Source organism: Trichogramma pretiosum, unplaced genomic scaffold (assembly GCF_000599845.2).
Source record: "Trichogramma pretiosum strain Unisexual culture from Peru unplaced genomic scaffold, Tpre_2.0 scaffold46, whole genome shotgun sequence".
Taxonomy (NCBI): Eukaryota; Metazoa; Arthropoda; class Insecta; order Hymenoptera; family Trichogrammatidae; genus Trichogramma; species Trichogramma pretiosum.
The window spans coordinates 492,636-506,505 of NW_019641609.1; the positions used below are offsets into that span (position 1 = coordinate 492,636).

Below are 13,870 nucleotides of genomic sequence, written 5' to 3' on the forward strand. Positions count from 1 at the left end.
ATGGAAATTTTTTCGATGAAATTGGATACGGATCAAAAATCGCTGGTTTTTCATACATCTGCTTACCTATATGAATTCTACATCGATATTTCCTTTGACAAAAAAAATATTCATGTGTGTTCCTTTGACCGCTCGCGTGAGAGATTATCGATGATATTTAATATTAATAAATGGAGAATTATATATATATATTATAAATAAACAATTGAATGAACGATCATAATTGTAATGATTGTGCAAGACGTAATAAGAGAAAAAAAAACAAATAAAAATAATGAATGTGGGATAAAAATCTTGGACGAAGCAATTATTTTGTACTTGTTTTGTAATCTTAACATATGATATAAATATAAATATAAAATATATATATATAATTGTAAATGTTTACACACACGCCGATGGATCGAATGATGTCATCTTCAAATTATACACATTAACAATTAAATTGTTCGGATGTTTCGTCCCTCTTATTTTCGAATTATCGATAAAAGGTTCTTTTCATCGTCGATGTAATAATTTTTGATTTTCAGATCACAACTCGTTTGTGCATCGAACTCATTTCAACGACGTACTCGCTACTTATTTTTGTATAAATGTGTGAATTTATAGCTATTAATAGTGTCATGATTTTGTATGTTTATTAAAACCGAAAATAAATATCATTGAAGAAATAAAAATAATAATTCGGCTATTCATTTATCAACTTATTCCTTGTTCAAAGGCACTGTGGCTGCTTCAATGAGTTCCTGTGCTCCACCATTTAGAGATTCGTCCTGAAAATAAACGAAAATCGTATTACACTTTGTCTACTATTTATGTTAATGTGGCATATAGTGCAATTGACTGGAAAGTTTTACGTTCAAGTCAAAGTATGACAATGCTTAATTAACTTTTAATTGAATGATAAGCGCAATTACACGCGAGCTATTACGAGAAAAAAAACGCAACTATCTGTTCAAAATTGTAATGGTCTTAATTTATGATAAGCTTCTTAATTTTTTTACTCACCCCTCTTAATTTTCGCTTCAAGCTCCGTGGACCTATGGTACTAAGTACCACAGGTAACAGTAATAATCCATGAAAGAGACCAAAGACAATGACCAATAAGAATATTTTGAAAAAAGCTCGGAACACGTAAGCTTTCGAAGTTGACAGTAACGACAAAGCCAACAGGGTGGATCCAGCACCAAAAAGTACAGCAGCACCGATATGCCTTACAGCTTTCAACGCCCTGGCGCTTCGTTCGCTGAGGCGATTTTTCGCTCCCGTCACTTCGTGCGCATTGAGAAAGGCATGCGCCACGTGAGCTGCGTAATCGACGCTTAGTCCCACAGCCAGTTCTAGACCTGTTGAATTATTCATAAGACATCAATCGCTTACAATAAAAAAAAATCCAATTACATATTGTACAGCGAGCGCCGCGCGCGCGTGCATATAAGCGTCGCATCGCGTGCTGATCGTTAATTATCGCCAATTCCGACACTCTCGAGGCGTGAATCATGGTATTACTTTCAATTAGGTGTTGATTGAATCTTACCGATGCAAGAGACTATGTCTATGGTGAGACCCCAGTAGTACATGAAACCGCAGACGTCGAGCAGAGTCAGAAGCACGCAGAGCAGGATCCATCCGACGGTTTGCGGTTCGGCGATCAAAAATGCCGTCATGCCCATGACGCAGATGAGGGCGAGCATGAGATTTCTCAGGACTTCCTGCGAGATGACTTTGTCTGTGACCCAAGTGGCGAACATCTCGCTCCATACGATCGCCAAGCCGTCGAATTCCAATTGAGCCATAGTTTCCTTGGCGTTGTCCATGGCCGGTATCCACTCGTAGGGCGCCGAGAAATGGGCGAACGTAAAATCGATGCTGACTGTTTTCAGCTTGGGCGTCGGTTGGCCGCAGACCGGTGGCTTTTCAAAGTGAAAATTACGCTGATATTTGCCACCCGATCGGCTGAACAGGAATTTGGACAGATACAGTCGGAAATCGCTCTCGCTCAATGTCGCGTTTTCCGCGTCGACGTTAAAGTTGGCATCGCAGAATGTCACAAAATCGATCGGCCACGTCTTGACGTCGTCGACGAAACTCGCCGCTTCGAGGGTTCGGCTGAGATTGAGAATCTTGCCGAATTCGTTGCGAAAGTCCACCTCGCTGACGAAGGCGGTAGCCTCGGAACCGACTTTCGGAAACTCCTGCTGCTTGACCACCAAGTACTCGGCCAAGTACGATTCTTTGGGTAAGAACCAGACTGGGTCGAACCATTGCTCCAGTTGCATGGAGCCGAGCGCGCCGAAAGTCGCGAAACCAACGGTCAAAGCAAGTACGATTATTTTGCCGGGCAGAGTAAGTATAACTTTGCCGAATAATTTATCGATCAGCCGCCAAGATAAGCTGTGCTCAGCGTCTATCGGAGTGGGTACGAAATTGGGGTGACTGACGCAGCAAGGTAAGACACCGTTACGCTTTTGCTCGACTCTTCGGCAGTCGAGAGTGAAGAAGGCCACGAAAAAAGTCACTTGGAGAAGATAAGTCACCATGACACCCACAGCGGCGTATATACAGAACGAGTTCAAAGAAGGCAGGATCTGTTGCACGGAAAATCACATTAATTCCGAGGTTTTTTTAATCGTCATCACTATCGAGATTGAACTCACAGTCGATGCTCCAATGACGAAGGCTACGACGTCGGTTAAAGAGGTGACACTAATAGCAGCACCGGCATGGCTCAGAGTCAAAGCTACCCTCTCGACGAGCGGCTTCTTCAGATTGACCTGACGAGATGCCACCTCGTCCCAAGCTGCCATCATGACGAAGGTGTCGTCCACACCCAGACCCATTAACATGAAGGGCAACGATGTATGCACCGGTCCGTAAGGTACGCCAAACAAGGAGCATAAACCTATGGCTACAACGAATGCTCCTCCGATGCTGAACAAGGACACGCTCGTTAACCAGAACTGAAATAATAATGTAAGTTTGAATTTATAAGCCAAGTTCAATTTGGATTATTGGGGCAATATACTTACGCGCCACTCGACCCAATTGAATCGCGAAAGTACCACCTGAACATAGAGCGACATAAGAATGATACCAGCAGCAAGTTTCTCGGCATCATGAAATATACTGTCTTGAGAAATATCACCGAAACTCCGACCGGCTTCGTAGTACAAAGAGTAATTGCTATCAGAACCTTTCATGTTACTCGATACAGACTCGAGCTCTTTAAGATAGACCGCTTCCCATTCGTGAACTTCTTTCGTCGACTATAAAACATTTTTAACAGATCGTGAATATGACGAAATAGCTTTATTTATTAATTAACTATATTCACCTTACCCAGTCGGCTGTACCTGCGTCGTTACCCATTTCATTCATGTCCATTAGAGAAAAATTCACGTAAACAGTCCACTGTGTTTTCACGACTTTGGCACTAATAATGCGACCCTCTTCGTCTCTAGTAATGCCACCAAGTAATTGACTATAGTTAAGTGGATGCCCAAGGGTGGGACTAATATTTACAGAATTAAATTTGCTAACTATATCTTCTTTAGTCTGTGACTTAATCAAAGTGCTATTGAATTCCCAAATATCCATAATACTAAATAACAAACATCCTTTTGCCAAACTATTATAAATAGGACAAAATACTTCAGGAGGTAGATGTGCGACAGCGTCATATCCTGGTTTATTTACCACTGTGGGCTCATTGTCAAAGAAATCATCATCCATTCCTCTTTTTCTTCTGGTGCCCATACCATTCACACCAGAAATAATTGGAACTCTATAAGTAAGGAAATATTGTATATTATAGTATATACATACAATTAAAGAAAAAATTATTTTAAATTCATACTTGAAACAAACATCAGTCCATCCGAGCTTTGGTTGTGAATTAGTTTGAGCATTAAAAATACGTAATGTAATTTCATTTAGTTTCATTAGAGCATCTGGCTGAAGAATGTCTTCAGCTGCAAATATAAAATTTTCTATGCGTTGGCCTTCCTTGAAAGTAGACATCAACCATTCTGTGTCTCGTACAAAATCTGAATCAGGTGGTACCCACAACTTCAAAGGATTTTTTTCTTGTCTGAATCTTAATAATCCAGCTATGCAGGCAATAATTACAATTATGCATCCGCTCATCCATTTTCTAGGATTTTTGGCAATTTGCAAGCCTAGACTAAAATAGATATTTGTTTGTTAACTTTGAATTATCACAATAAAAATGTATTCTGTTGATGACACTTACTTGTAAAAAAACTTTTCAACAGTATTTGATATCACTCGTGGAACACGATACAGCTTCTCTAGTGTAGATAACTTTGTAAATACTTTATTTTCTCTATCCATGGAATATGAGTTTACAACAGTGATATTCTGTCAAATTCTTCTAAAAACAAACACATGTTATGCAATTAAAATTTCAAGTTTTCCAACTTTCAAAACAACATCACATAAATAACGCAGTTGCAACGATCATTCAAGCAAGTGAAATTCGAATAATTATTGAAATAAAATTTTTCGTTTAATGCTCAGGGTCTTTCGAGTGCCACCCAACGCACGCGAATACTTCATGAACAGTCGTGTGCATGCACATAAGACAATTTAAAATATCGCTCGCTTCGTGGTATATACGAAAGCTCGTGTGTATGCCTATAGATGCAATTATGACAGACCGCCAAGAGTTAGAGTAGGGGTCAATCGACTTTTCAATCTTCAAAACGTCGATAAGATATACTATTATTTATGCTGCTAACTGCACACACTGCGGCTTTCCGATTGTATACACACATCACAACATGAAATTATGCGCGTTCTTTTGCAGTCGACGGCATACCTACGGAACAACATGCAGGCGAGAAAACTGGTTTCATTTTACTTTATATTTTCTCGCGTCGGGCGTTTTTTCCCCGTACTCGCGAGGCACACGCACGCGGTAAAAGAATATCGTTCTTGTTTGGTATAAGTATAATCAACTGTGTTGAGATCGAAGCGCTAACTAAGCGCGTGCCATGAGCAGCGTCAGCCTCGCGCTGCTTATACAAAAACAAAACTAAAAACTATGCGCCGCCGGAGTCCGGCGAAGATCAGCTGCGAAAATATAATACACTATCAAGGTCGCCTGCAGTGTGTTGCATGCACGGGAGCAGTAGCGCATGTGCTGCAACGACTCTTCTTCTCTTTTTTTCTCTCAAACATGAAATTTTTTATCGCGCGGAGTGATAGCGTTGAAAAATACTTGACCGCCTTGCTTCTAAATACTGCCCTTATTCAATGATATTTTTCAATGATCTTCAATGATATTTTGAGCTACGGTCTAATAAAAGTATCTAAGGGATTTTATTTTAAAAATAATATGGTGATGTGCGAATTTGAATAGCTGTTGAATTTTAACAAATTTTATGACAATGATTTCTACGGGTATTCAATTTTAACTGAAGAATTCTAAAAAGTCTTTCAGTGGACTAAATATCAAGCCGTAATGATACGGTATGCATTACCTTTATTCTGAAGACAAAGGATGGCTTCGCTGAATCGGTGATAATTAAAATAACTTTGACATTTCTTGCAAAAAAGCAGCTAAATTCTTTTTTTTTTTAAATTGTGAAATTTTAAAGACGTATAATTTTCTAATTAAGCCGGTGCAATAAAATGTAGCTTTTCTCCAACTTGCTCAAGATAGAAAACGTAATCGTATAATGTTATAGGCCTGTCAACCAAAAGTTCAAATGGAAAATAATCAAACAAAAGGCTTGCTTAACGATAAGAAGACGAATCTCGTCGGCAGAAAAAATATCGCGTATCAGACGCTCTCGTACGCGAAATCTTTTACGATGACGAAGTGAATTACAAAAACGGAAAAGCCAAGTCTGTACCTATGTAATCAAGTAGATGAAAATGAGATGACGGTTTTTTTGTTGTGCGCAGGATATAAGGCCCTGACCTGAAATCAACGTGAAAAAAAAATTGAAAATGCTGCGTATATATTTTAAAAATATACTTTATTAGTCACATTTTAAGCGATCACATTTTTTTGAGAATTGAAAAAAAACCTAGACTTAATTTATTTAGTATCTAATTTCATTACAAAAGGCTACTTTAGCTGTACTTGTATAAAAATCTATTCTCTTTTATATATAAATACCCGAAATTTTCAAAATCCACGGATTTTCAATGTACATATTCATTATATTACACTTTTAACATGTAATATTAATTAATTATAACTCCTAGACTTGTCTCATACTATTTTTTAAATAATAGAGTAAGAAACGGTTCAAATTATAAAATTACTTTCAAAGTAATATTTTACATAATAATTTTTTTGCTTAATAATTAGAAGACGTTTACAACGTATTATTGTAAAATCTTCGCATCGTAAACAAATACATTATAGTTTTCTAAAAAAACTCAGATCAAAAACGCATCAAAGTATTGTAATCACATTAATCTCACAGCATTTCATTGCCCATGTAGCGCCTCCTAAAAACCGTATCTTTCAAGTAAGCCCCGACCGCCGGATCGTCGAGCATGTCCTCGACGATCTTGCGGAAGCCCAACTGGCTCGCCAGCACGTATTTGCACTCGTTGTCGTTGACCTTGGCCACGAGCACTTGCATGTTGTCGGACATGAGCTTGCTGATTGTCTTCTCTAATCTATATCTACGAGCACAGTCGACGGCCACGGAGGCCGTCAGGCACTTGGAAGTGATGAAATCACGCAGGTACTTGCTCTCGCCGTTGATCAAGCAGTGATGGTAAATGGCACTGGCCCAGTCGACGTGATGATCGTAGGCGCGAGCGACTATTAGGGCCTGCGAGAAGCTTAGATGTCGACTTATGGCCCGATTGATTTCTTCCGCTTGGAGATTCAGCAGGCACGGGAAAGTCGCGTTGACGCTCGCCCTCGAGCACAGAGATATCTGCAGGGCTACGAGCTGCGCCTGATGCGAGCAGCGATTGGCTAAATTCAATTTGTTATCCTGTAAGAAATATTGCGTGGCATGGGTGAGATTGGCAACGGCCAGTTGCAATCTCTTCTCCGTCGACTCGTTCCTCGTGAAATTCAATTCGACATTGGAACTATAAACGACCCTTCCGCACTCCTTTTTAGCTTCGTTTACCAGTTCATTGATGACGTCCTTGGCCTCACTTTCCCACATTAGCGCGATCTCGTAATACAGCCGGAAATGCAGAGCGACGATGTTGAATAGGTCTTTGTTTTCCGGACAATGGCGTTTCAGGAAATCGAGCATCGCCATTCTTAGGCCGGGTATCTATTTAACGTGAAAAAAAATGATTGAGTAATTGCAATTGTAAGAAAGAGAACGCAATTATGTGGACATTTACCTTATCCAAACCTCGACCAAGTAAAAACTCGAACTGATCGTGCTCTTTGAGTATTTGAAAGATGTAATTCATCTCGGTGAAGCGGCCGACCCCGGTTACCAATCGCACAAGTAAACTCCAGTGCTTCAAATTTTGCAGAGAGTTGGCAAGTTGCTGGCATTTTTTCAGAACTGATGCGATGCCTTCCATGTTACACGATGCCGTGAAGCAGTCATGCGACCGAATCAACAGTTCCACGATGATCTTCAGCGTTACGACTAATTAAACAAAATACGCGATTTAACAAACCATTTTTGCCGTTATAGTGAATTAACACAAATATTAGGAAAAAACCTACGATTTCTCTTTTCACCGTGAGAGTGACCAAGCAGTTTTCGAGCCATGTCCAGCAGTTTCGATCCCAAAAGAGACGTATCCTTGCACAGCTCGATAACGGACTGTAAATTCATATTATAGTTCCAAGCGGCAGTGGGCTCGTTCTGGCCGTCCTCGATGATTTGAGTAATGTGAGCCACGATTTCGTCGGCCAAAAAGTGAGCGACCTTCTGATTCTCTATCTGGTAAGCCGTTATGATGTCACGGGCGATTTCTAACTTCCACTCGTGCGTACCAGCGACGACTTCTTGCAAAAGATGCATGGGGTCGTTGTGCGTCAAAAGAACTTCGTAATTTTTGCCCAAATGCAAAGCCAAATGATAGCAGAGCAGCACGCGCATTCCGATGTCAGCGCCGTAGTTCAAAGTTTCGACCGAGTTCGTCAGCAGAGATAGGCAGTCTAATTTCTCTTGCTTCAATACATCGATAGTAGATGCTGTTACGGTCGACGGAGGCGTCTCCGATTCAATGGACAAATTCACTAAAATTTCGAACTAACATGTAAATAGGCCAATTTATTAAATTACGAGTGCAAAGCTCTATACTTACGAGAATTCGACGATGGAAGTCGCTGTAATCCAAGACTCTTGAGGGTAACGCTTCTCTGCTTCGGTCGCTTGGTATCGCAGAGCAATGCCCTTTGATGCGCGAAAAGCTGATAAGGCGATAATTCACCCTCGGCCAAGCTCAAGCACAGCATCAAAATCTGCACGTCTTTATTCCTGTGACTGAAAATCGCTCCGATCCTCAGAGCGGTGTCGAGCCTGCCGGCATCCAGCATGCGGCCTATCAACGTTTCGACGGCTAACTTTTCAGCCTCGTCGACCAGCGAACAGTTGACCTGTAAGCCGCTGAGGCTCGACATCAGTTCGGTCTTCAATTTACTGAAAACCTGTTCCCTAGACTCGATGTCAATGTTCTCGGGTCCGGCGAGTATGCACGATTTCCACATGGCCATCTCAACGGTGTCGCACACGCGCCGATCTTGCGAGCTTTTTTCCAGTATCTCCGAAGCTAATTTTAGAATCTCGTACCGAGATTTGTACGATTTCACTTTTTCGGCGTGCTCGACGAAGAATTCCGCGGCTTTCTCGTGACACACGTCGTACTTTTCAAAGTTGTCAAAACATCGTTGCCAAAAATCGCTGGTCACTACTCCACCTTGCTTGGAGTGACGTTGGAACTCTTCGCGACACTGAAGAATTACAATCGTATTAGTATTATGATTCGAGAATAGTTATTTATGTAACAAGTGCCCAAAAGGCGTTTTTGGGCACGAGTGTGCGGAAAAAGACACGAGTGCCGGCCATGCCGGCACGAGTGGGTGTTTTTTCCGCACACTGTGCGCAAAAAGCTGGGCACGTGTTGCATACAAAATTTTATGCAATAGTAGGCGAAAAATACGTTCATTTAAATGAGACGTTTTACCGCACACCCGTGTCCAAAATGAGGCATTTTACCGCACACAAGTGTCCAAAAACGCTTTTTGCGCACTAAAAAATGTGCGAAAAAAGACATTTTTCGTCGTACTATTGCATAAAATATTTTTATAACGCCTACCTGTGCAAGTATTATGCTTGATGCATTAACATTAGCAGTTTGTGCGAGCTTCAACGCACATTGATAATGTTGCAGTAGGAGCAATTCGTTTATGCATCTCTCGATTTCTGCTACAGGATCATTGGTTTTCAGGGTGGTATCGAAGGATGAATAATTCAAACTTACTCCAGTTTCTGCGAGTATTTTCGTGTACTCGAGCAGCAGATCAAAATTCGGAGCATCTACTGAAAGTTTTGTGTGGAAATTCTCGTTCTTCAGGGTAGTCAATAATTGAAGTCTGGAGTAGGTGCTATCGAGAGAATCGTCAAGTGACACGATGATACAATTGATTGCTACTGAGTGAATCCAGTAGATGTTTTGCCAATAAGTAGCTTCATCGCACTCCCAATCCATCATTGCCTGAAATTAAATTTATTTATACAATAAATCTCTTTACAATAATGCCAAGATTTTATGAAAAAAAATGCCTACATTGTTTTCAAGTTCCAAACACTCTCCGATGAAATTTTCCAGGAACCCCTGCCTATCCTCAAAATCGCAGTAATCTATGCACTGCGTGAGATATTGCACAAACATCTTCAATGGATTTTCTGGAAGAAATATCTGCCAGCCTCGCAACAGCGTACTCACGTAGCCGCGGGAAATAACGTCGCGATAGAGACTCGCTACATCGCGAGCCGTCCACACTTGATTCTCCATGCATTCTTCATAAACTTCAGTGAGCTCCAAATTGTCGGTAGATATGACGATCCACGTGCAGAAGTATGACGCGATGGACGTTGGCTCGTAACAGGTGGCCAGAACAATCAATACAGGCGATTTGAGTAGACGCGCAGCTTGACGCAGAGCCTCGGGTGGATTCGGACTCTCGTGGCATTTGAGTATCATCAACCACAAATCGTCGTTGTGATCGCTCAAGATATTTTTGCAGACCGAAGCGTCTTCGAGCAGCTGAGGATTTTTCAGCGAGAGCAAGAGATGCTCTCGCAAACTCGTGCTGTCGAAATGCTGAATGCACTCGACCATCTGGCTGACGGGATAAGCGAAAATTTCACCAAGTAAAGCGAACTCGAACCACGCGTCGTTCGCGGCCAAAAATTTGAGCATTGACGTTGGCAGACTGGCGTTTTGAATGCGAGCGAGACGTACGATTACATCCCAATTTTTCAGAGCTTCGACGAAGCTGTCGTTGTTGTCAAGCAATGAAATCGTTAATTTAGAATGAAAACTACGCTCGACGTAATTCATTACGAGCTTGAGATCTTGTTGGCTGTTGTAGATCATCGCTTCCAAATTTGTGCCTATTATAAAGTTAATAAACCTTAATAAAGTCTCAAAATATTTAAAAAGCAATAAATTTACTTAAAAAATTATTACCAATGCAAATGTTCAATTCCCTCTGCACGAGATTCGCCGCTGCGACGTGAAGCTTCAAATTTTCTGAATTCATGCCCAACATCTCGATGAACGCGAGGCAGCCACTGACGATGGCCACATTTTTCACGTTGCGCAACGCGAATACGTGCGCGTGTAGCGTAACTTGAGATTTTCTGTAAACAAAAAATTCATCATCAGAATTATTTGCCAAGTTTTACGAGCGATCGATAAGCGGAGCTGAAACTTACAAAGTAGAAGATAAGCTGCCACCGGTCGTTAAACGATCTTGCTTGAGCATGTTAATGGCCATGTTAGGTCGGGCTTCTTTCAGGTAGTAAATATAGTTCAACTGCTCTTTGTGCCCATACTTTTTGGCCAATTTTTCATTTGAGAAATCCAGCATTTTCGCTTGCTTAAAACGCCATTTGAAAAAGAATGGCGACTGAAATTTTTCGCAACCATCCAGCAGCTGATACATTGTAATGCTACTCTTGGCGGCTTTAGTTTCTGTTTCATATTTCAGATACGACAATTGACTTATCACAGAATCCAAAACATTTTTTGATAAATTTATGGTTTTCAATTGAATACCCGAATCATTACAGTCATTGAAAATTTCTCTGAGACTTGTTGATTGTTTGCGTCTTGAGTAGTGAAGAAATATAAGAGTAAAAGCAATAATAGGATTTTCCATTAAATAAGTTGTCGTACAATCGGACAGATAATTTATGGTTTCGCTTATTCCTGTTTCTACCAAATCTTTGATATCATCTGTCGTAAGATGTCTGCACATCTTTTTCATGGAATCAAACAAGGCTTTATTTTTCACATTGATTTCACTGATGTTGCCAGTATCTGCATAATCTCTTGATATTCTAATAGTGTCAATTTTAGAGAAAAAGTCGTTTTTCTCTACATTGCACGTTGTTTTTAATAATATTGACGGAATTTCAAATAAAGTATAGCATTCCCCAAAAAGTCTTGATAAAATTAATTTGGCATTTTTACATTCTGAAGGTGAGAATATACCATAGCTGCAGATTTAAAATATATTAAGTACATGTAGAAATGATATTAACAATTAAATTTTTTGTTAATTCATACCTGCTCAAGTAATTAAAAATTTCATTTTTTACAAGTGGCATTGCATTAGATGACTCAATAGAAGATATCATTTCATTTGTTATTTTTAAAGTTGACAGTAACAACTGAATATCACTTCTTTCCAAATTGCTGCTCAGATCCAATGATTTGTCACTACTGTAGTAAAGATCAATCCAAAATTTTAACAAATCAAGCTTGTTATTGGCTAACAAGTAATCCCAAACAACATTATCTTTCAAGTAAGCAACAATTTCTGGTTTGTAGCAATAAAAGTATAATTCTGTGTAGAGTGCATCTTTTATTTTTTGTGGCAATTTCAATATTTTTTCTAAATTTTCTTGAGACAACAAGTTGTCGGACAATCTAAAATAGACAGTACATCGATAAGTAGTACCTATACACAATTATGCTTGACATATACAATGTACATTATACATACTTTAAATCACTTTCATGTTCAGCGATCAAGTGAATCATATTCCAAGCTTCCTTTTCTTCAATGGTGAACAAAGACTCTACATGTTTAGCCAGAAAATTTCTCAGTCCAGAATCCTTAGAGTTCATGCAGGTTGTTTTGATATAATCAGCAGGAACTTTTCCCTGAAAAAATAAAATTGAAATTAACAAAATCTCATCTGGAAACAACTCGCAAACAAAGAAATTCATTGAACCAACCACATTCTTCAATACGTGCGAAGCTCTGTGAATCTGTCCTTTCTTCAACAATCCATTCACCCATATCTCGACCTCCTTGTTGAAGTACATCCTGGCCTCCTGAGGTGTGCAGTTCCTCCTCTTTTCCAGAAACTTGTGCGCCAGCTCTATGTGCAGTCCCTTGGCCGAAGCCTCGCGGACGATCTCTCGATCTCCCAGGGCAATCCATCCCGTCCAGACGTTGACGAGCTCGGGCGAGAGCTTCAGGCCGTCGACGAGGCTAGCCGTGCTACGAGCCGCGCTGCTCGACGACATGATTTCGCGACGACGTTACGCGTCGATGACATTCATCTGTAAAATGTTTTACATTGCATTATTATGAATGTAGATTAGCCACGCCAAGCTGTCGCAGAGAACGAAGCGTCGTCGCGCCTGTTGATGAGTCTGACCTACATATTATGAAGCATCGGAGAGTGTTGAGCGTGTGTACAGAGCGTGGCTATGCATATACAACAATTGATAATGATTCAGAAACAAAATAGAGAAAGAATGAATCACAAAGCGCGCGAGTAAGAGAGAGAGAGAGAGAGAGAGAGCGAGTAATCGCTTCGGCTTACATTTTACACTCGCGGATAAGATTAAAACTGTATACACAATGAGAATCACTCGAAAAGCCGAAATTCATGCAGTAGCCGAGGAGGAGAGCGATAAAGCAGTGCATCGTTCCCCTCGATCACCCGATCACCCACAAATCTTACAATCAAACACACACTTACATGGCATTAAATGCGTTTAATTATCACATTGCAGCAGCGTCGTCGTCGTCCGGGCGCGCGTCGTCGATGCGTCGATTTCGGAACGCGATCAGCAACACTGCACCGCACGCACGGCTCAGCTATATGTGGAGGGTGGACGCGATCGAGTTGTACAGAACAAAGAACAACTCGCACAATCGCGCGACACACACAACTATGTGTGCGTGCTGTGGAGTTATGTATATCTATGTATAGTTCGGAGCTCGAGCGTCAGCTGATTGTCATCTGTGCGGGGGCTATCTGACAGCGACGCCGCCGCAAGATAACCGCGGCGGCACACCGATAGATCGCGCGCGCTAATCCAGGGGGACATTTAAAATTTGCACGCGAGATGAAGGTGCATAAGTGTGTAAATAGTTGATAAGCATTTAGAGATTGAAAAGTTGAAGAATAAATAGATTTGATTTATCTGTTCGAAAAAGAGAAAGAGAGAACAAATAACAGATGTGCAGTTTATTTAATATCGATAGGTGCGGTATTGGAAACTATGAAAGCCATATGTATCGATCGCAATTGCCAGTTGGTACACGAACTAAAACGTGTTCTTTTAATAGGTCTTTATTCGCTCCAACTTGTCCATTTCACGCAGCTACATGTCAGTGCCCATATATTGGCAGGCAGTCGCAATGCTG

General features: G+C 40.7%; 2 protein-coding genes across 4 annotated transcripts; both read right to left on the bottom strand.

The window, feature by feature from the left end:
- Positions 1–621: 621 nt before the first annotated feature.
- Positions 622–5,771, bottom strand: LOC106654626 (protein patched homolog 3-like). 3 transcript variants are annotated; one of them, XM_014374574.2, is made up of 9 exons: positions 5,505–5,771; positions 4,253–4,393; positions 3,857–4,183; positions 3,340–3,784; positions 3,030–3,266; positions 2,658–2,960; positions 1,538–2,588; positions 1,009–1,346; positions 622–773 (listed from the first exon to the last, which is right to left on the bottom strand). In XM_014374574.2, exons 2-9 carry the CDS (start codon positions 4,351–4,353, stop codon positions 705–707), a joined length of 2,871 nt encoding a protein of 956 aa, XP_014230060.1. In that variant the 5' UTR covers positions 4,354–4,393; positions 5,505–5,771; the 3' UTR covers positions 622–704. The 3 variants fall into 3 exon arrangements, with proteins under 3 accessions (XP_014230060.1, XP_014230059.1, XP_023314289.1); XM_014374573.2 differs by lacking the exon at positions 5,505–5,771 and adding an exon at positions 4,841–5,025; XM_023458521.1 differs by lacking the exon at positions 5,505–5,771 and adding an exon at positions 4,841–4,858 and having other exon boundaries at positions 4,253–4,390.
- A 255-nt stretch (positions 5,772–6,026) lies between these two features.
- Positions 6,027–13,690, bottom strand: LOC106654614 (spatacsin). Its single transcript, XM_014374554.2, has 12 exons — positions 13,200–13,690; positions 12,445–12,774; positions 12,209–12,369; positions 11,770–12,132; positions 10,914–11,699; positions 10,666–10,838; positions 9,760–10,589; positions 9,289–9,687; positions 8,278–8,923; positions 7,691–8,209; positions 7,354–7,610; positions 6,027–7,280 (listed from the first exon to the last, which is right to left on the bottom strand). The coding sequence occupies exons 2-12, from the start codon at positions 12,736–12,738 to the stop codon at positions 6,456–6,458; spliced, it is 5,253 nt and encodes a 1,750-aa protein (XP_014230040.1). The 5' UTR covers positions 12,739–12,774; positions 13,200–13,690; the 3' UTR covers positions 6,027–6,455.
- Between the last annotated feature and the right edge of the window lie 180 nt (positions 13,691–13,870).